Raw genomic sequence first — 23,834 nt, forward strand, 5'->3', positions numbered from 1 at the left:
AGGAACAGAATATTCCTGCACCAAGCGTCTGTCGCTGATCAACACAAATATGGCCGACCGGGACCGGACGATTCCATCATGATTGAGTGGGCGACAAGTATTGAACGCAGCCACATCGAAATGTTAAATCGCTGACCCGCGACAAACTACACAAAGAGAGTCGGGATTTCCGAAGAATTACGCCTCATTATACATATAATATAGTTTTTCATCATAACATTGTGTTCAAACTATGCAATGAAATTACCTTTCCGCTCACACGTCCACCTTAACGAATGGTGCGACCCGATAAACAATTATATTGTCATTGAAAAACCAGGAAGAGAACGAGGCGATGGCTACAAAAAACATCGCCACTATCAAGTTTTACACAAATTTTACACCACTTCTCGACATCCAAAATTGACTGAATCTCTACAGGGCGTAGATAGACTACTCAAGACACTTTCAGTACAAAATCAGTCGACTTTCACGGACGAACAAGCGAGATTTTTCCGTGTAACCGATACTGTGTCCTGAGCTACTAACCTCACAGGGCTGCAATAGACGGACAGAAATTGTGAACTGGCGAGATGCCATCAAAGAACGAAATTTCAATGTTTTTTATTTGCCGACAAACCTTCCCAAAATCTACCATATTTCTGCTTTGGGTATTTTATGTGTTCAAGATTCACTGGACCCAGTTTCGGGGGATTTGAAAGGATATTTTTCAAGACTTCTGTGATCGATGTTTACATGGGTTCGCGGGAACACAGCAAAATGGAGAGACCTTGGTTTTTACAGCAAACAAATACACTAGTGTGTACATGAAATGACTCGCGACACAATTTAACCCGTCCCGGAAGCTCGATCTCAGGCTTAACACCCTCAAGAAGAAGGAATTTGAGATAAACGGGACTGACAACACTCGAAAACAATTTTAAGCCACAATCTACTGTGTTTTGGTAATTATTCAGAAGCAACAGTAGCGAGCGTACATAGCGTTAACACAACGTTACGGAAATCACTTGGAATTTACCAGAAAGCGGATGGCGATTACAAAAATATCGCTATTACCTCACTGAAAACAGGTTTAAGAATGTTTGGACCAAAACTCACCTCTTTTCAAGTTCGGATGACCGTGATAGGCGAAGATTTTACCTGATATTTGCGCTCTCGGTCGTATACTTTTTCCTGGGGATACTTTGCATACAGATTTTGCAGGTCAAAAGCAACAATATGACATCATCACAATCTGGCGTGCGAAAGCCAATCAGATTGCGCTATGCGTTTCAAACACGACGCGCCAAACACAATCGTCACGTGACCAACGCCCACGCTTCCGGTGAAGAACTTCCTGTTTGAATTCACGTCAACAAGGGAACGTGTCAGATCTGTGCTTCTTTATCTTTCTCCGAGTTTGAATAGTAAACGTTGAAGAAAAACGAGATTTATTCCAATCAATGTCAATAGCATATGTCGATAAAATAAATATGGCCAGGGAAAAGATTATCAAAATCAGCGAGTCGTTTATGAAGAACCAAAGACAGCCTTTTCGCTTACGAAGTTTGGATACACCGGTATGGTATACACGGACCTCCATCATGGTTCGCATGTTCCGCGGCGGTGTACCTACTAACTTACTTGGGCCTGGGTTTCTGGCGCCCGGGCGAGCAGGTTGTATATTACTGGCGATGGTAGGAGAGGGAAAAGGGCGGGCGGGCGTCCTTTTTGTAATCAAGGGGAGGGGAACTTTATTCCTTTTATGAAGCCAGCAACTTTGAAAAAAAAGGAAAGTGGATGGGCATGCACTTGATTTAGAGGGAGGGGGGTTCAGTTAGCGAAGGCCCAGCGGTGAGCTTTTGTTTTTCTTTTTTTTTTCTTTTGATGTGTTTGTAACTTGAATTAATAGCTGCAAGGGCAGCCAAGAAAACTGTCTTTCACCACTGAATTGTACTGTATTATTTTATCTTTGACGCAGGCCTACACGTTGTTTGTTACAATTTACAGTGAAATAGTATTCGGCAGGTTGACATGCATCATGACTGTGGAGATCGTGAAAGCAGGGACCATGTGTGGGATCATGAAAAACATCAGTATAATCTGAAAATACTCCCAATAATAATAATAATAATAATAATAATAATAATAATGATAACTTCTCTTTTATTTTCATTTCAACATTTGTTAAGTTTTAACCTTATTAGGGTAGAATACGCCTCGGAGACAGATATTCAGACTCTCAAACTTTTACAATTCTTTTCTGATCTACCACTTGTGGGGGGTTCATTTTAAAGTTCTTGTGTAAGAAAATTTTCCACCGTCTTCGCCATAGAGCAAATATCCGCTTGGGCAATCTGTTTCTCTCCTACCAAAATTTGAACCCGTCGGTGCCCCCTTTTTTTATTCGTGATTTTGAAAGAGGACAATGGAAAGATTCATTGAGGAAAGTTTGAGCGAAAGTTTTGGTCTCGCATTTTCGAGGTGCACGAATTACAATTACTCATGAAATGGAAAATTGATTTTAGTACATGCACTTGGCAAATGAAAGTTAAACTTTTCCTCACAGATCGCTTAGAGAAATTTTCAAAAATTCCCCTTCGTTAATCAAGACGAGAACTTCACACAGTGATCGAGCATCATTTTTACAGGCGAGAGGAAAATCACTACAGAAATGTACATATAAGCTACACGAAATAATGTTAAACACCAAGCTATGTGCACTCCAATGAGGCATTTAATTTTCTCTAAACGGTTTCCTTTTGTTTTTATTTTGACGGAGTACTTTGGTCAGGGCGAGAGTCCCATTTGTAGGATGAGCCACCCATAACCCTCTACCCACTTGAACAATTTGGGAAAAACACATTTACAAGACGATGTATACCATGCACCCACCACTTAGATGATTGAGATGATCAATGGGGAGTGACGTTCCGTGGTCAGGGCCGGCGCAACAACCTTGCTTGAGTCCAATATCTGATACTGTGTCTAATACCATTCACAGTGCAATGCATGGTGCCTCCGGCCGTATAAGCCGACACAAGAGTAGACAAGAGAAGAATTTTAATGGAATATTTTAAGTTTTTAACAACTTTTCTTTTTGTGTATGATTTCTTTTGACGACCGTCCATAGATAAACTATATTTTATCAATTTAAATCCATCATTTATTACAAATTTGTGTAAATGAAATGGAAAAAATTCAATTCATCGGCTGTTTCCGTTCGACAGTAGGCGTGGACTGACGATTCCATTTTTTCCGGAACACTTTTTACTCTTGGCGAGCAAAAATGTTGTATTGTCCGGTTACGGGTTTAATCCACGTGAGGCTAATTACATGCAAAACAACGCACCATATTGTTAATTCGACGCAGATGGCCTCGACATGCTCCGTATTTCACGCATTCGCCTGTAGGTGGCGTACTCTTAAATGCCAGTTACTGTGGACTCGGTGATTCGATTTGAATTTTCATCACAAAGGTGAATAACTAAAGAGTTCGCAGCTGTGACTTCTGATGATTTTTTTATTTTTTTTGTTTTTTATGTAAATTACAGTTTCTTGTTCTACTCCCCAAAGCATGTTGAGATACACAGTATTTAGGTTGTCAACTCAGCCTGTTCATGTGTAAACTGCATTGTTATCGTTGGCAAGTGAAAAGTTGGTTTGGGACGAGAATTCAAGCTGAAAAGTTGGCGTTTAAACATGATTCAGCTTGGAAGTCGAGCAAGAATTTCCAATCGACATACAAAACAAAAAAGTGGAAAGGCCATCAAATGTTGCAACTACTCGCCTTTTTACATGTAAGGTAGAACGCCCGGGGGGACAGACATTTGGACACTCAAATTTCTACAATTCTCTTCTGATCTACCACTTGTGGGAGCTCATTTTAAAGCTCCTGGAGAAAATAAGAAAAATTTTTACCGTCTTAGTTTTTCGAAAATCAAAAATTTAATTTTTCCCTCGCTAAGATAACACAGGGATGGCGGCCACTTTGAATTTCAAATATCGCAAAAATGTTGGGTAATTTGTTTCTCTAGTTCCAAACTGTGCACGGTGACCACCGATTTTTATTGTTGATTTGGTAACAGAATGGTTGAAAGTTTCTTTCAGGTAAGTATGAGAAAAAGTTTAAGTCATTCACTTTCGAGGCGCATACTACCTTAATAATAATCACTACTTTTACTGAAACATGGTTTAAACCTAAATTGCATAAAGTGACTTTAAATAATTTTTATAAAGAAAAAGTTATTATTGAAGATGGAAAGTTGGCCATACATAACCTTATTCATGCAGTTTGATGTCAACATCGGGAAATATTGATGACTTGATTTTCACATAGACCTTAAAATCCGTTTCTATGATTTTCAAAAAGTGGTCAGAATTGGAAAATACAAAGCCACTCTATGATTCAACACTGCCCTAGGGGAACATCAAAGGGCCCCCAGTGGTTGATATAACGCACAGCATTGGATTCAGCTGAGAATTCCATCCGGGTATCAAACCAACTGATGCTGAGACAGTGTAAGAAGGAATATTCCTTAGCTGTTCAACATTTTAAGGATAAAAAGGAAGCAGACTGTTCACAGCAGTCTTCCCATTATGCTTTGAAAATGCCCCCCGGATTCTGACAAGTTTTCCTCTACCCCAACTCCCCGCCAGGCAGCCCCCCTTGCTTTCCCTCTTCAAACTGAGAAAAATCGCGCTGTCCTGTCTTTGCAACATACTCCCCCCCTCAATACCAGTGGCAAATCCCAGCAAACAACTGGACCATTCTCTTTGCTTGCCCACTGCACTTTTTTACGACTTGCCTGACGGTTTAGCAAAAGAACGAAATTTCACTATCCGTTTATGAGAAAAGACAAACAAACAACAGTGGGCATTGCACAAAAAAGTCTGCTGACAAGTTGTACTGGAGACATTTCACCGGGGGTTTTAGAGTACAACAAGAATTCAAAACATAATAAAATAACGGAAAAAAGCTTCAAAAGTCACAGTCAGCTGTACTCGATCATTATATGCCAAAAAAATAATAATCAATTTTCAAAAATGAATGAACTACAGGTATAATATTAATAACATAGCAATTCAAATATACATTGTTGTAAATATAAATAGAGTACAACGTATTCATTCACGTAGATTTGCATTTGCGTTGCATAATAACCCAGACAATACGTGAATCAACGCTTTCGCATAGCGGGTTTGATAGATGTTGCCGGTATTTGACTGCTGCCCTCGGTGAATACACACCGCATCTTACTTTGTTTTTACTGCCCTTACACAATTTGCTCCTCGGGACAGCGAACGCGAATGGAATACATCGGCTTATGCCTGACAAGTTTGTTTTGAAAGGAAAGCAGCTGTGTGAATGAGGATAGAAGACGAAGCCGTCATACAAAGCACAGATAAAATTATCTATATGCCTTCGGGCAAATTTTGAAACAGTTATTTTTACGAGTTCAGAACTTGATCAGCCATCAGAAATTCTATAAGTATCTTTCTCAGTAAACTGTTGAAAACGTACAACATTTTAATCTCATCATGTTAAACTTTTGATGTCTGTATATGTTCTGTTCTGAAATACACTTTCTTCGAGAGACTCTGTGTTTAAGTGTGGACAACGTAAGCTCAGCTTGTATGTGTATGCACCCGGTGTATTTCAAAATAAGCTGGGAGAATGATCAGAAAATGTTTGTTTTCTACTGAACGAAATTAATGTCATCACAAGATACTGCTACTGTCCTGTAACACCTAGACTCTAATTCTACCCACTGTTTTCTGCACATAATTTTAGCAATGCCGATTGCTTGTCATCATACCATTAGCTGTATAATTTAGCACTTTTTTCGATGTTTTTTGAAATCAAATGCAACTTATGTGAAAATGATAACCGCAGTGTGACAACAAAACTTGTTCAAACATTCTGGACAAACGCACGATTTCGCTGATTATGACAATTTCGATTTACAACTGAAATGTGACCGCCGCAAATATACGCGTTAAGCGCCTGAATTTAATCTACCACAGTACCAAATGCACCACCAAGGATTGAAATGGTGATACCATAAGAAAACATGGCTTATACGACGGAAATACAAAACTTCTCTTCGAAGATTTGATGGTATTATTTTGTGAAGAAAGCTGCATAAAGATACAGCGCCAGCTTATAGAGCTGCAACCCTTTGAGCGCCATAGTCAATTTTTGTCACCTTCATAAGTTGTAACCTAGACAATTCTTCTCATATTTTTTCAAAAGTTTTGATCAAAAACATAAGCCAGTAAAAAGTAATATCCATTCAGGGCAAAACTGTCAAAAATATTACAAAAAGACTTCATAAAAATTGGCAAAATTTTGAACTAAAATTTTTGCGGGAAAAATTGCAGCACTCAAAGGGATAATTTGCTGACAGTTTTAGGTACATCAAGGTACGAACGTGGAAAACCAACTATCATCAACTATCAACCAACTATCATCAACTATCAACCAACTATCATCAACTATCAACCAACTATCATCAACTATCAACCAACTATCATCAACAGTGCACACTCGACATTTTCCTCACATATAGTTCACCATACAACACAGATATATCTACAATAAAGCGACAATGGCTCAGTAACTTTCGGTGACGTTGTCATAGGGCTTGCACCATGACGTAGGTGGTTTTGTCTCTTGTTGTTTTTACTTTTATTGAAGCATAGACCCTAGGTTAGGGTATGTGATTGACCTACACAGTATTATAGCCTTGTAAACAGACCGTACAGTGTACGACATGCAGCACTATCGTTGACACACAAATTCATGTTCAAACTAAATCTCAGTTGTCAACGATAACGTTGGACATGCGTCGATCATATTCGTGTGCTGACAAGTTAAAAAACAAGACATTTTGACATGAATCTGGGAGTAGAACGACAAACTGTATTGAACAGACGGAACAAATATATTGAAAAATCTATTGAAAGTGTACAGTCAATGACCTTTTCATAACACTCCTGTTCGTACCATTGCCTGATCACTCTAACATATCGTGCGCCGAAGACAGATATGGAGATGAGGTGGCGTATCAGATCATGAGAACAAACATTTTATAGAAAAACCCTTCAGTCTAACTTCATTTACACGAGAATGTCCGTCGCACGAGGGCACTCCATACTCCAGACTCGCTGTCAGAGCTAGAAGTACAGAGATGCTATTGACTGCGAGCAAAATCTACATACGCCCAGAGCCTGTCCCTGACCTTACCATCTCCATCCTCGCTGACAAGATTGACTTTCCTTTCGTTTTTGACATTTCTTTGCAATTTCAAAATCATTTGTTTTCAACAAAAGTTCATCTTCTACACATCCGTAACACAAAGGGGCATGATGAGGTACGGCTAATACCCATGCACGCCCTCTAGTGAAGGATCAGGAGGATTTCTCTCTCTCCCCCCGACAGTTAGGCAATGCTCATGTACTTCTAGGAGTAGATGTGGCAAAATTTGAAAACAATACAATATAAAATTATAATAATCATCTTTTTATTTAGTTCTTTAGAAAATAGTGATTTGACTGGAAAGTGTGGACAAAATTGTTTTATGCTTTGTGTATTTTGTAAACATAAAATAACCTTGAAAGGCGAAAAACAACACTATAAGGGTGAATCTGAAGGTTGCTGTAAGATCATGGGACCTTCGCTGGGCTTTCTCTTTTACTACAATGTCCACACTTCTTGAAAAAACACTTTGCTCCCCAAAAATTAGTTAAATTACTAGATACTAGGGACGAAAACATGATATGAAAATTTAATGATTTAGTTTTTTTGTTACTTACATAAAAGTTCCATCAAACGATTTGATAGTCTCTGTTCTTTAGAATTATTCAAGCAGAGCCTGAAACTTCTGTCCATAGCCTTTGGTTCGAAATCTTTTCGCCACCTCGCGACATTTCACAGAGCCAGTGTTGTAGTAAAGAAACCAAAATCAAACTGTATGCTTTCATAGTTAGATATTATGCTTTCAAAACCTTTCTGATTATATTGTCTTTGTAATTTTTACCTTGCGACATACCCTGAATGCCCCATTAAACAATAAAGTAGCAGTATGTTTGCCGTTTTGTTGACTAAAAATAACAAGAATGTATTCTTGGTATTGCTTTCTGATCTGTTTAAATTCAGATTCAGATTCAGAATTCAGATTCGATGACGTTTGACCTAGAGTTTTGCGGTGTGCGTCATCCAGATGTCGGAGCTGCAGTCCCCGCCGGGGTAGCGGATCTCGTGCGCCAGAACCGGTCCCTCGGGCTCGTTGCCAAAATCGACGCAGAAGTCCTTGTTGAGGGTCAGTCCGCCCTTCTCGGTGTCCACATCAAGTTGCAGCATGACACTGCCGTTCCTGTCAGTAAATCGGGGGTGACACATCAATTAATACCAAAAAACAATGCCACAATTAATGCATTAATAAAGAAGCATGCATATGGCGGACCAATTACCAACATGAACAAGTTGAACACCAATTACTTAAATGACGATATGGTCTAGAGCTTGCAAATGCTAAATTCCTTAACACTATAAACGTGCCTCGAGGACATATATTCGGACTCTCAAATTCCTACATTTTTTTTTCTGATCTACCACTTGTTGTGCTCATTTTAAAGCTCTTGGAGAAAGAAAAACTTTCACCGTCTTAGTTTTTCGAAAATCCAGAATTTTCCTCCATCAAGATAACACAGGGATGGCGGCCATTTTGAATTACAAATATCGCAAAATGTTGGGTAATTTATTTCACTTCTTCCAAACTTTGCGATTTTCATCGTTGATTTGGTAAGAGAGTGGTTGGAAGTTTATTTAAGAAATTTTGAGCGAAAGTTTTAAGTCTTTCACTTTCGAGGCGCATACTACCTTAATGTGGAATAAACTATTTTTAAAGTCTGCATAAAATTTTGGCAGCCCAGCTTTTTCATTGCACTTAAATAATCGAACTCGCTCACTTTTTTACATATACCAGTAATATGGCTATGTGACATACACGCGTATGTACATCCATGGAAACGCAAGTTGCAACGGCGAAAGACAGGGTTATGTCACACACTTGAAAATGTCATCGAACTATTGGCAGAACCACAATACGCAGGCGCAGCCAACGTGTCATTTCAAAAAAAATACTAACCAGTGTTGCAGCCAGGACACGCCCTCGTGACAATTTGTCCGGCATTCTGCGGGTCACCTTGGGCGTATTTATGAGTCGACTGTGTTGAATTTAGTACAAGTAGCATCGAATACTGACAGTGGCCTTTTGTTTTGTACGTATATTTATATGTAAGTACTTTCGAAGCTTTGTGTATAGGACAAAGCCCTCGTACTCGGGCTCTTCTGGTATATAAAGTCCAACCCAACGATAAAATGTCGAGGCCGCAGGCCGAGACATTTTATCGTAGGGTTGGACTTTATATTCCAGAAGAGCCCGAGTACGAGGGTTTTATCCGACTTAAAAACTATCGCCCCTAACTGATATATTTTCGTTTTCAATGTGTTTACGTCAACCGTCCCCTTTGTTAATGTAACATGTTTAGGATATGAATTAAAACTTTTATTTGTGAAATAGCCTTCCAATGTAATGGAACATCCTATAAATGCCCTAGGGCACATTAGTTTATGTTTGTACCACTGAAGATTTTGTGTTGAAGCTGGTTTCCGCTATGTTACCAAATTTGAATATTAAAACGTACCAGCTGTCTACAGAATATGACATGTTCACTTTTGATTGGGCAGTACTTTACTACGGCGCTGTCATTCGTTTCTGGAATTTGGTGACCAAGGCTTTAGGAGTAAATAAAATACCCTAAATTGAGCACTCTGATTGGTTAATCAACAGCAGATAGTTTTTAATTAGAAGTAAAACATCAAGTTGCACTTGATAACTTGCTTGTAGTCTGACTGAGCTTTGATTGGCAGCAGATACGGTATACTGCTACCATTACTCAATTTTAAGAATGAGGACGCGGTCTCAGTAGTTTGAATTTGATTATTGGACTAATTTGTTACAAAAATGATACAAAATTTGATTGACAACTGACGAATGTTTTCCCCAAAGTGTGCAAAATGTTCCCAAAAATAAACGGTAGAGGGACACGGTGTCCCCAGGTTTTAAAAATCCTGGCTGCAACACTTGTATAACCAGATGTATTTACGTTTTGATGTAGACTATTTTGACATATTTTAAAGAACATGAAATCTGGACGTGAAGAGAAATCTCGTGGCAGGTGCCCTCCCACCGTGTTGACGATGTGTACGATGACAGAACGACATACCCGATAAGATCAGGGTAGAACTGCTTGTCCCAGGCGCTGTACAGTGACGTTGAAACATACAGACGTTTGCCATCTAGGCTGAGTTGTATCATCTGCGGGCCGCCTTCCACCTTCTTGCCGTTCATGTACAGCGGCTCGGGCTGGCTGGAAAGTTCACTGTCAGCCGTGACCTTGACATTGCCATCAGAAGTGATGCTCCCGCCCAGGAAAATCTACAAGTGAGAGATATTCGCTTTAAAGCTACCGTGCAAAGTACTGTTCCTCAAGAAAAACGTTTTACGGAAGGACCGTAATTGTAAGAACAATAGCTTTATTTTTTTATATTTCTTTCTGGAAAACAAGCATATTGTGTGATTTGTAGCTGCAAAGCACAAGTATGACGAAATACATTTGAAAATACAAGGCATTATGTGGGATATGAAACCGTCAACAATAATATTGGACATTATGTCCATGTGGGATTTTTTTACAGTTGAATGCTAGATATCTGACACGCTTCTGGGAGTAGTAAGAGAAGAAAATACATTTTATAGACGAAATAAAAGTTGTCGAGGACTGAAAGTAAATAGCACACCAAGAATTATGGCTAATGGAGCTTTTTGCAGCCCCTAGTAAGAACACGAAGAACGGTCGTCTTCAAATTGTAATTCAATGAAAATAAATCAGTAAGAAAAAAAAATTTAAACTAATAAATTGAAATAACCAATCAAGTAATAGATAAGTAAAGAGTTGGCGTACCTGGCCGACCAATCGTGGCTTGCTGGTGTTGGTGATGTCATATTGACGGATGTCGCCGTGCAACCAGTTGGAGAAATACAAATATTTGTCGTCGAGGGAGATTAGAATATCGGTTATCAAACCTGCGATATGAAAATAATATGGTTAAACTCGCAGATAACAATGTTGGTACAGAAGACAGCATGGCGATTGAAACTCGAGTGCTCATTCGCACACGATGAAAGGCCATTGTTTCACATGACACTTGCACAGAAATTGTGAGAGGCCGTCCGAATCATTCTGTATTACAACGTTTGTTTTGGAGTCGTACCGGGGGGGGGGGGGCACCGCCGGTACAAAATTGAGACAAATTCTGCCATCGAACGACACATTGTGCTAAATATCATTCCCGCGCAAACCTAAGGAATGCCTCGTTTCCGACAAGCCGTATTTTTGTGTCAATTTCTCTCAAGGTGGCGTTTATTTGGCCACCGAAGGTGACTATTATAACTATTCTCACTTGTCAACATAGAAAGTGGGAATAGTTAGTGTTAATACGTGGATAAATGAGACAATTCATTCTGTACTGTTGTAACGTTGTCCCGTTTCTAGGCCTCATCCGATTTAAGAACAATTCCAGAACGTTGAAGAAAGTTCAAAAGTTGAAACATGTTCGTGGAGGGGGACTTGCAAAGGGTCGAAAGGTTACATGCAACCTCGTTCTCAACTCATAGTTGTGGCCACCATGTATAAACTACAGAGGGATGATATTACTGTGTCAACAACAGCTAAGATGGCTGCATCGGATGTAAACGTAGACAGAGAGTACCCTGCGTTCAAAAATCAACATTAACCCTTTGAGTGCTGTAATTTTTCCCACCAAAATTATAGTGCAACAATTTTCAAATTTTTATAAATTTTTCTGTAATTTTTTGGTAATTTTGGACCAAATGGACACCATATTCCATTGACTACAATGGTTTAGCAAAATTCTAGCAAAAATCTGAAAAACATTGACTCTGGTATATTTTGTGAAGGTGACAAAAGTTGACTTTGGCGCTCAAAGGGTTAAAGTAAACATGAGTAAAGTAAGTTTTACCTGGCATATCAGGCAGTGCCCAGCCTTCAACTTTCTTCGATGGGATATCGATAATCTTTTCGGCTGCCCAAGCTCCATCCTGGAATTAAAAGATTAAGCTTGGTGTCATTTTTGCCCCAGGAGTTCAAAATGAGGTTTATCAAAAGTACAGATTGGCAGAGCTTACAAATTGCTGTAGTTGCCTTATCTGGAGAATACTCGGAAAACGTCAAACAGTCGATTATAGGAGGGTTAATGCTACAAATTTGAAACTTCGCAATATATAAATACCTTCTGAGTACGTTGTCTTTGTGTACCTGTTTGTGTGTACATATGTCGACGTCTAATGCTTTTCATATGGACATCCACCGACACTTATGAGATTTAAAATGGCTGCAATCCCTGTTTTAACTCTGTGGCGAAAAATTATAAATTTTCGATTCCCCCCCCCCCAATAAGATGGTAAACATGTAGCTTATTTATTACAAGAGCTTCAAAATGACCACAAACAAGTGGTAGTTTAGATAAGCATTGTAAAATTTTGAGAGTCTGAATATCTGTCCCCGAGGCGCATTTTAACTGACAGTATGTTGGGTATTTTAAGGGTTACGTGGCCTAATGGTGTTGGCCTCCATCCTACATGTACATATTCAGATTTTAGATATATCACTTCACCGACACAACTCAGTAAAAATTTGATGTTTTCAGTCGTCGGAGACATAGGCGCACGGTGAATTTTAAAATCAATTATCTGAATTTTTAATGTTGAAACATGCATTTTATTAACAAATGTGCAAACGGAAATCGTGCGACCAGATTTTGAGGCATACAGTGAACAGTGCCCATCACTACACATACACTACAGTGCAGTGCATGGCTGTGGCCGTTTAGCTCTGCTGTTACACTCGGCGAATTTTAAAACCAGTTGTCTGTAATTGAATGGTGAAACATGCATTTTATTAATAACTGTGAAAACATAAATCATGCGGACAGCTTTTGAGACATACTGTGAGCAGCGCCCGGAACACTGCTGTGGCCGCTCGGCTGTCTTGTACACATTACTCTAAAGGTACGAAAGTATTTGGAAAATAATTTATAAATTAGAAAAAATTAACGGTTATTGGCCATCCTCGAGATTCAAACTTCAAGTTAATCAAGGGAATACTTACAAAAATCGATCGATCGGCTTCCTAACTTGTAAAGTCAACATCGGCCCTATCTATGGCTGATAATTAGCGCAATGTTTTTTTACGGACAAGTCCCGTGCCAGCGCCATTTTCAAAGTGTGCAGCTTGAAGTTGACGCATGCGCATACTTTCCTTTTAAACCAATACGTCATTGTTATTCGTACTGAGGAATAGCCTTCAAAATGGCGGTGTCACGGGAGTTGTCCGGAGGTAAAATTTAGCGACTTACCAGCGATTACATGGCCCGGTGCAGTTTTTTTGTTTCAAGAACCCAGTTGATCGATTTAGTGCCACACATGCGACAACACAGAGAAGTTTGAATCCCCAGGGTTGCCAACAACGTTTTATTTTACGGATTTTATTTAAATTACTTTCCCAATAGTTTCGTACCTTTAGAGTAATGTGTACAAAACAGCCGAGCGGCCACAGCCGTGTTCTGGGCGCTGCTCACTGTATGTCTCAAATGCTGCCTGCATGATTTCCGTTCGCACAGTTATCAATAAAATGCAAGTTTCAACATTAAAATTGTAGACAAGTGATTTTAAAATTCGCCATTTGTATAAAGTTACTAGTAACGTTAACAGTAGAGCTGAGCGGCCACAGCCGTGCACGCGCACGGGGCACTGTTCGCTGTATGTCTCAATGGCTGCCCGCACGCTTTCCGTTTGCACAGATTTTAATAAAATGCATGTTTCAACATTAAAATTACAGACAAGTTATTTTAAAAGACGTCGTGTGCCTGTGGTCGGATACTGCTCAAATACAAAGACATGTTGATACAACACGTCGCTGTGGACAAACTTCAAACGTTTCATTGTTGTTATATCTGGGTTTTCAGGTCAGTTTCTCTGAAGTCATGCTTTATAGCGCTAGAAAAGGCCTTTGTCATTGTGGACACAGAGCGCTGGAGCTGAATGTCCGTATATTCAATAGTGTACTATGGGAAATCAAGCTAGAGCGGTCAGGGGTGTTGCGGCGTCTGTAGAACGCGCCCCGGGGAAAGATGTTCGGACTCTCAAACTTTTACAATTCTTTTCTGACCTACTACTTGTGGGGTTCATTTTAAAACTCTTGGTGAAAGAAAACTTTTAACCGGCTTAGTTTTTCCAAATTCGAAAATTTTATTTTTTTCCATAGAGTTAACACAGGAATGGCGGCCATTTTGAATTTCAAATATCGGTAAATCTTGAGTTATTTGTTTTCCTAGTACCGAAATTTGCACGGTGACCCCTGATTTTTATTCTTGATTTTGAAAGAGAAAGGTTGAAAGATTCGGAGGAAAGTTTGAGCAAAAGTTTAATTCTTTCACTTTCGAGGCGCATACTACCTTAATATTGTCAGTCACTACTTTTCAATAAGGCCAGAAAAAAAAATAAATTTTTCATCGGAATCGCCGATTCTACTTCGCCCGATTTGGAATTTTTTCGGCAAATTCACACTTCTTCATATCAGTTTTCTTCTGAGAGCATGTTGAAATACTCAGAATATGTTGTGCAAACACCGACCGTATCTGTAATTCCCTATGTTATTAGTAAGAATTGTTGAATTCAATAACCAGTATCAGTGTATATCTTGTCTGAGATATTTCTGGTTAGCCTAAAAGGGGGAAAGATTATTTTGCCTTGTATCCCGGCAAAAAAGTCCGAGAGACCGCAGTTACCTAAAAAAAATAAAAATAAAAATTTTCGCTCGCCGCTCCTGAACCTTCTTGGTCCAATAAGTCCAATGAACAAAATTTTTTTTTCTCCGGCCTAAATTTGAAATATCTCACTGGGCAAAATGCTTGAGTATATTTCCGTATTCTGACGTATATGGAACACAACATTAGTTGTATACGTAACGTATATCTTTGTATATGGAACATTCCAATACATTGATATGCGTAGCGTATATCTATGCAGATCAAGAGTGTACGTAATGCAGATCTTTGCACACCAAGTGTACACTGTACTTTTGCATATACGCACATGAACTGAGTCAGTATATGTGTGTATATTGTTGTGTATCAAGCATTTTGCCCAGTGGATCTTCCACAAGGCTGATATTTAGATAAAATGTACTTTTATGAATTTTGACCGATCCCGGATAACTGATCTCAAGGATTTTGTAACACCCTCCCCACTTTAAAGGGGCACTTTTTCATCAGTTTAGTCTCTGAGCACATTGACCAGCTGTGCACAACTTTCAAAGGACAACAATCACGTAAACAGTCAATGTCAAGAACCACTAACGTGAGAACCAGGGATTGACGACTGCCCCTTTAAGCACAGGGGTCAGATAATTCAAAATTTCGGTCAATAATCTGACAGAATAAACGACAAAAATAATGCATTCTAAAGAACTTGTCTGACTTTTATATTTTTGCTAGTATACTGAACAAGAGAGAAGAAAGTCAATAGTGTGTGATGAGACCCGCGGATAAAAGAACACGCCTTTAAGATGTAGACATTTGAGTGTTTAGAACACATCTTCATACAGTTTGCATAACAATCAAAATGTGTCTCAACATATCGAATGTTGGTTCATTCGATCTACTTCTGTTTCATATCAATCTATTTTATATCATCACTCTCACCTCTGTTTTGAAAAATCGGAAGATGTTGCTGCTGAGAGCCGCACCAACCATGCCTTCGGCAGCTTTGGGGTCGTGTAGGAAGCGAATTTCTAGTGGAATGAGGCCCTCTGGCCCCAGATCGATGTCCTGGATTAGCGTGTGTTTTTCCCAATCGTAGACATGTAGGCTGTGTCCGTACAGACCTTTGTAAAAATGAATATAATCGGTTTATTATAAACTTTCTGTACTGGCAACATTGCAGGCACGCGTAAGAAAACTTTTGAAGTAGGAAATTTCATTGATTTTGATATACATCTACTTCGCTCGACTGCTGCTGCCGCTTAGCCCGCCATCGCCGACGACGGTGATGAAGATTTTGATGACGAGTATGGCGGTGATGATGACGACGACAACTGTGGTGACAACGATGATTATGAAGACGACGATAGTGACGGTGATGATGATGATGATGATGAGGATCATGATGAGGAGAAATAGGAGGGGCTAAGAGGAGCGGGACGAATTGCTTTTTGCATGGTATAAAAGACCTATTGGTCTCCTAATGGACACGAGCTTTATAAAACAAAACAAAACAAACAAAAACAAAACACAAATCGTCTGCGGTGACAGCGATGATTGACGATAGTGACGATGATGATGATGATGACGACGACGACGATGATGATGATGATGACGACGAATTTACTTTTGCACGGTGTAAAAGACCTCTTGATTTCTCAGAGCTCACAAACTCCATAAATCACATCTGACAGCAGTGGCGCATTGACAGTTTTAAGTGCATTTTTGACGAGTATGAAAAGGGAAAGGTCGACACTGTGTGCACAAGCCCAGACATGTGTCACATGCCTGTCAGCTGCAAAAAAACAAAACCTAAAAACAAACTAAATGTTTTACGTTTGTTACGCAAGTCAGCACACGTCAGACAATGGCTCCTGGTTTGCTTACTGTCTGCAGCTTCTCTGTTAAACCATGGACTCTTTTCCAGGGTTTATGTTGCATTAACTTACGTAAAGAATTATGTGTCTTTGCGGTGACGGGACCCGCCCTGTCGTCTGCACTAAAACCCTAGAGCTATTTTTCGGGTCGTCAAACTAACGTGAAAGTTGCGCCTGTCTTCATTGTTTGCCCGCAGTGTCGAGCGACCTTCATCTATTTTTTTGACACAGATTACCGGAAAAACAACTACCCGTATTTTCATGTAGGCTTGACTCTGGTTGATCCGTCTCATAACTCTGACAGGTGTTGTAGATCATGGAGTGATTAATCACAATCTCATGACCCTTTACAATTTGGTAACTGGAGGACGCACGTACTCCGGCATCGGCCTGACACGTCTGTTTGTTTGAAAAGGACCGCAAAACAGCCTGATTGTGCGTCGTTAGCGAACTCTTCAAAGTTTCACTTTTAACCCACTGCCCAATGTTTGATTTTTTTCACATTCAATTTTGCCGAGTCACCGCAGCCAAATTCTGAGTGCCCTGCGGTACATCGGCCGCTTCCTTAAGTTACATTTTGTTCTATATTGCTATATTTTTTAATCGAACTTTAAAGATACGTGATACAGCAAAACTTACATGGGCAAAACTCAAAATAGGTGTGTGAAGGTGTTGTGCATTTTCTATCGTTGATCGAGTGTGAACGACAAAAACTTTGTAATGTGTACTATTTTTGGAAGAGCCAAGACCGCTTTGAGTATGTTGGTTATAACAGGTTTAGCCAGGTTTCCAGAAGTATATTTTTCACCCTTACCGTTTTCAACATCGGCTGGATCAAAGCCTTTCAGGAATGCCTTGGGGGCGCCCCACTCCGTGCTGATCATGACGTTGTGGAATGGCTGGTACCAAAAATCATAGCCAAACTGAACTTGGTGTCCCTCAGCCTCCCAGTTACCTTTGACCTCGAAATCGTTGTCTTGTCCTCGGAGTAAAATGAAGCCACCTGGATTTTGCCGCAAAATAGGAAAAAGCACAGAAAGCGTTAAATATACTGCCGGATTCCTTCAACACACGATGCTGTAAACAAGACAGGAGTAACCAACGAATATATGTCAGTTTGAGTCTGTATAAAACAGGTGTTCGCAAGAGGTCTTTATTCTTTGCAGCAGGCAGACGACATTTTATCTTCCTTTAACCCTTTGCGCGCCAAAATCTATCTTTGTAGCCTTTATAGCTTATACTCCAGTGATTTTTTTCCGGATTTTTGCCAAAATTTTGATAGAAAACTGTAGTCGATGAAATGTTATATCCATTTGCTCCAAAATTATAAAAAAATTACAGAAAAATTAATAAGGATTGGTAAAATATTACACTGAAATTTTGGCGGGAGAAATTACAGCACTCAGAGGATTACTTTGATTTGTATTTTAAATTATTTCATTTTTTCCCTAATTTTTGACTATGGAAACTTGCTATAACTCCCCGAGGCAAAGATGTTGGGATACTTGTGTCTGATGAAAAGTTTTGGAACATCTAACAATGCAAACTGTGTGTTGGATGTTTGTTAAATCAAAATCTTCTTGTTTTTAACAATTGCTGGGGCTATTTTGGTCCGCGGGTGAGTTGGGAAAGATAAAAATCACGTGGAGATGACCTACGAGTCCCAAGAGGAGGGGTAGAATTGCGACAGATTGGGGAGGAAACCGGTTTTTAGGAGGGATGCCGTCGTAGAGGAGGAGGAGGGAAGACGGTTGCAAATAACTTTCTCTTCAGAATTTCAATCTATATAAGACGAAATCGATCAACACATTTATGCATGCAAAGTCACCTGATTTGCAATCTCTCGATGTCTGGATCTGCATCGCATGACAAGTTGCGACCTTCAGTTGACAATTAATAAGTAAACATTAGCTTTTCATCTCAAAGCTATCTTGGTCGAACTTTGGATCACGGATGTACACGTAGTCGTTCGGTTCCAAGTGGCAATCCTCAAGGTCGACAGAGGGCATGTCAATCATTTTAGATCCAGGGCCACTTCTTCCTCGAAAGGTGGACACCTGCAGGATTTTCATGCATACTATGTATGAAAAGATATGACTATTTCGTCATGCATTGCCAATTTCTCTCTCTCTCTCTCTCTCTCCTCTCTCTCTCTCTCTCTCTCTCGTAGATAGAACGCCATCGCCATGACGTCATCACTGTGACGTCATACTGACCTTTGCCGTTTCCATTACCGTCTCCCAGGCCACTGATCATGATATCGCCAGTGCCCAGACAGTGGGTCGTGTGGGGGTTGCTAAGTCCGGTCTTGCCTATCACTTCTTCCGGCTCGATCACCTGGGCAGAGACAGAAATACCGAGAAATCACACCAATATGTCATTGAGACTGTTACGCTTACAGTGCATACGTGCTCTCATTATCTTTGCTATCAAAGTATTAAACAGGGTAGAGACTTTTCCGGCTCATACGACAGCAAACGAATAAAATTTCACAAGCGTCGATGGAGTAAAAAGGTCTAATAAAAAGTGTACATGTTTTCCGACTAACCCGACCGATCTTTGAAAAACCCGCCGATCCTAGGAATTTTTTTCGCATTTTCAAAATAATCCGAGTAAATTCGCTAATTTTACCGTATTTTATGGTTCTCAGCTAATGAAAAGAAAATAGAAACAAAAATTTTCTCCAACCGTTTTAAAGAAATCACACATTTATTTTTATTTGGCCTGGGGGACCGTCTCAGATTCTCGCATGAGTTCAAAAAGCAAAATTCATTCGTTTACGGGGTGAGGGGGTTTGACCTCCATTCGCTTGGTGAATTTCACTTTCGCACTTTCATTTTGTGATTACAAGTTCTCTTTATATTTGTGTAAAAGTAAATAAAATCTGTACACTCGTACCAAAAAAAATGGCTGTAACTATTTCCAACTAGTTCGTGTCATGCTGACAGTGGTTAGTAAGCTTACTCATATTTGATCGAGTACTTGACGATGTAGCTGTGGAAACGCAGCTAAGCTTATCTGTTAGCGGGGTAGCGTGCGTCGCTATGCGGGTCAAAGGTCAACGCCACCGTGGCCGGCATAGCGACGCACGCTACCCCGCCAACAGATAGCTGCGTTTCCACAGCTATTGACGATGTAATGTGGTCAAGGGAAACATATTTTTAAGTATGTAGCTATAGCAGAATGGTATATTCTCAGGCAGATATCAACATTTCGTACTTTTGAACTTTCGTTTGGGGGGGGAGGGGGTTTTGATCTTAACGAAGAGATTTCGTTTCTTGAACTTATGCGACAATCTGAGACGGTCCCTAAGATGTTCTAAATTCACTCCCATTGTCACGTAACCAATCCATGTTCGTCTCGCCTCAGGTTGCTCTCGCCTCTCTTTTCCGAAGAGTGCCGACCATGCATCCTTCGGTAATTTTCGGACTTTCGCCAATTGTTAAGCGAAAGTATGTTCGGCAAAGTTTGTGTTGTTGTTGTCGTGTGGTGCTGAGCGGAATTGATGTGCTGGCGAAAACGGGAGTGTTTTGAGCTTCAGGAAAGTGGTTTTACCGTTTTAAAAAATTCCTCTCATATTTTTATGAATATATTTTAGAATATATAATGAGTGTGTTTGAACCAAATTTGAAAGACTTTTATCGGTACAGTCTGTTTTTTTTCTCAATGGTTTAAGGTCAGTCATACCGTCTTTTACGCGTGCGTCAGGGAAGGACATGTTTATGAAACTGCTGGCGTGTTATGTTCGTATTTTTCGCATAATCTCGTGTAATTATCAACCACAAACAAAGCCTCCAAAAAGTTTAACACCTTTGAAGCTCATTTTAATGTGAAAAGCCAATAGTCTACCGAGACGACCTTCGAACAAAAGGCATGCAGCGTTTCCAGTCTGTCTGTACTATTTGTCTGTGGTCTTTGTTTCCACACCAAAGCAGAATAGGTAGCCCCGATGAGAGAAACTAGCGACAAAGGGGTGCCCTCACCTTTGCAATGGTTGGTGACCTCGGCTTCGTCTCCACGTCAATCAGATATATACGACTTGAATACAAAGACGGCAGCACTAATCGGTTTCTCTTCTTACAACAGTCGTCATAGCAACTACTGCAAGCGTTCCAGCCGCTGTGATGCAACTCGTCGCCAACATATGGCATGGATAAACGACTTATGACCTGCGATAAAGTCAATGACCGTTATTCCGTTAGACATAGCAACTTTCTTTGAGAACAGTTTTTTCTGGTCAGAGGAATGCATCGGTATCACAATATCCAGGTTTCAATGACCTTGAGTGCCCTATCTCAGTCACTTAAAGTGCCCTTCTTTCAAACTTGCTTCCCCGCACCATTGCAGTTCACCCATGCTTCAACGAAAATAGAAAATTTTATTCTTCCACGTAGACATAACATTAACACGGGGATAGCAGCCATTTTGAATTTCATATATCACAAAATATATGGCAATGTGTTCCGTTGGTTCACAGACAAAGAGAAACACTGTTTCTCTTTCTCTGTGGTTAGTTCCAAACTCTGCACGGTGACCCCCAACTTCTATTGTTGATTTGGTGAGAGAATGGTTGACAGTTTCATTCAGGAAATTTTGAGCGAAAGCTTAATAAGTCTTTCACTTTCGAGGCTCATTCCACCTTAAAGATAATAAATCAAAGGGTGAGATATCCAATACATAAAATTCGGGCAAACTCAGTCTGAAGGCATTTTTGTCTAACCAAGGACATTGCACAATTACAGAATCTGATGTGGTGATCCAACAAATATCACCAAAGAACTATCCAACCATAAACAAATTAAAAAGAAGGGAGACTCCATCCTCTCCTGTATCCATGACAACGCCCCATCACACTCACTTGACTATAAGTTGATGATCTTGGATCCACGTCAACCGTTGCCAGGTAATCCGGTTTTTTGATTTCCGTGTTTCTGTAGATACAGGGAATGTAGACGATCTCTTCCCTGGGACTGGTTTTCATCGCCGACAAAGGAGTGGCGTACCCTGGACCTGTCTTGCTTAGTTCTGAAGATAACAAAGGAGAAAGCTGCACTCATAGTACTTCCACCTAAATATTTTATTATTACCAGTACAACAGAAGTACAAGAAGGTGAAATGCAACTGGGAGATAAACTTGCATGCCCTCGAACTTTAGCCTTTGAGTGCTGTAATTTTTCCCGCTAAAATTTTAGTGCAACATTTCACCAATTTCCGTGATTTTTTCTGTAATGTTTTGATAATTTTGGACCAAATGGACATAAATTTTTATTAGCTACAGTTTTTGATCAAAATTTTCGGGGAAATCTGGAAAAAATTGACATATTTTATAACGGTGACGAAAATTGACTTTGGCGCTCAAATGGTTAATACTTCCCCGGCCCTCTGTCGACATGTGTGGGCTCAAATTGAAGCCAACAGGGCATTTTCATCGTCTCGCTCTAGTGAATTCGGAAGGATATTGCAGATGTCATGGTAAAGCAGCCATTTTGATCTCAAAATATGGTAAAATAGTGATAAATCATGGAAAAAATAGTGAAACATAGTTGATGCACGATGACCTCTGCGAACCGACCGTTATTCTCGATTGTGAAAGAGAACGACTCTTTAAAAATGTTTGAGCAAAAGTAGTCCCAGTAATCCGCCCGCTGATACGCAAAAGACTTTGTCAGCTGGCTCATAAATCGCTTGCGTGACGTTTCATATGAGCTGTTTTGTTGCCTTCTTCGGGGTGAACCCAGCGGCAATGTGGCAAATGCGTCGGAAGACAAAAACACATTCGTTACATATTAACCATAATATGACATACACGTAGGTCTATTAATGGAGGTAGCACACACGGTATGCACGTCCATTGTCTATTTGAGAGCATTTTATGCTTGCGCATTTGTCTTATTCTTGTCGACTTGCATTGCAAATGTTTGGCTTAATTTTTTTTTGAAATCGAAGGGGCTCCAGGAACATTCAATATAAAGGCTTTTGTTTTTGGTTGTGGTTCGTTTCAGCATGGAGCTAGAAACGGACGTTTCTTGCTCCACGGAGCGGTTTCAGCTACCCCCGTGCACAGGTTATCGTAACGTTGCTTGGATAGTCGTTCGAGGCGGGCGGCCGCAGGTCGCCGTTTACTTGGAAAAAAGAGACTCGAGTGTGAAACTGCATGTATGTATGTGCGTGCCACTGTCGCTTGGGCTGGGTAGTCCGCTCGAACAATCGATCCCGCGTATTGCTGTACGCTCTGAGTGCAGAGCGGCGAGTAAGCAATCCATTGGCCGAGCTTACGATCGATCGACCGAGCAGACTACCCAAGCCCACAATCGAGCGCCCATGGTGCATCCAGCGATGGGGACGACGAACAGGCAACAGGATCTAGATAGTTGACATAATCCCCGCTACTCCCTCAATGCTCTGGCGGTTTCACGATTGAGGGTTGCCAAGATGGTTTCCTCTTGTAAACCAAAGGTTCTCCAAAGAGTTGGGCGTTTAGGACAACTTTTCGCCGTCTGCCTTCATATTCATGCCATTGTGGTAGTAAAGATTTCACTTACCCATTCCGCTGGTACAGTGGTCTTTCTTCTCTCGAAAATGTACACCCCGATATTCAATCGTTGGCTCGCTAATTATTGAAAGACATAGCATGCATAATGCTATTTAGTGTACAGTGCTCATACATATTCAATAAGATAGTCCATGTGCTCATACATATGCATGAGCAAGACAAACTGTTAAACGCAAATTATCTGAAAGTCGAAGTTTTCTTGTTGACGTTCACTTAAGGCTAAGGACTCCTGAAGCTTTCGGTTTGCTAGTATTTGTCTGAATAAATTAGATTTTGGCAATGTCCTTTGCACAAATCACCCGCCTGTCTCGTCTCCTCACTAACGTCGCTATTCATATTTTACGATCACATCGAGAGTCTCTCCACATCCGGGACTAGACTGTGGCAGTAAATCACGTTGGAGCTGGGTGGACGGTAGACTCTCTCACAGCCCCTCGTCCGCTACGTAGCTCTATCCTCAACCATATGGTGATGCGCCCTCAACGGTCTTTCTAGCCAGCAAGGCTCACCGAGCCAG

General features: G+C 40.3%; 2 protein-coding genes and 1 long non-coding RNA gene across 3 annotated transcripts in view; 1 reads left to right on the plus strand and 2 right to left on the minus strand.

Moving 5' to 3' along the window:
* Nucleotides 1-1,239, minus strand: part of LOC139124577 (paired amphipathic helix protein Sin3a-like) — a 43,552-nt gene extending 42,313 nt beyond the window's left edge. Inside the window, 1 exon segment of the mRNA XM_070690708.1 lies at nt 1,099-1,239. The gene's annotated coding sequence lies outside the window, so the exon portion shown is untranslated.
* The window catches only part of LOC139124946 (uncharacterized), a 477,972-nt gene that overhangs the window by 346,966 nt on the left and 107,172 nt on the right, over nt 1-23,834 (plus strand). The window lies entirely within an intron of this gene.
* Nucleotides 7,939-23,782, minus strand: LOC139124466 (methanethiol oxidase-like). Its single transcript, XM_070690603.1, has 11 exons — nt 23,307-23,782; nt 21,623-21,789; nt 20,748-20,933; nt 18,981-19,101; nt 17,579-17,767; nt 15,830-16,011; nt 12,089-12,167; nt 11,011-11,132; nt 10,273-10,484; nt 8,150-8,357; nt 7,939-8,117 (listed from the first exon to the last, which is right to left on the minus strand). The coding sequence occupies exons 1-10, from the start codon at nt 23,395-23,397 to the stop codon at nt 8,177-8,179; spliced, it is 1,530 nt and encodes a 509-aa protein (XP_070546704.1). The 5' UTR covers nt 23,398-23,782; the 3' UTR covers nt 7,939-8,117; nt 8,150-8,176.

The sequence above is a fragment of the Ptychodera flava genome (assembly GCF_041260155.1).
Source record: "Ptychodera flava strain L36383 chromosome 23 unlocalized genomic scaffold, AS_Pfla_20210202 Scaffold_24__1_contigs__length_23054250_pilon, whole genome shotgun sequence".
Taxonomy (NCBI): Eukaryota; Metazoa; Hemichordata; class Enteropneusta; family Ptychoderidae; genus Ptychodera; species Ptychodera flava.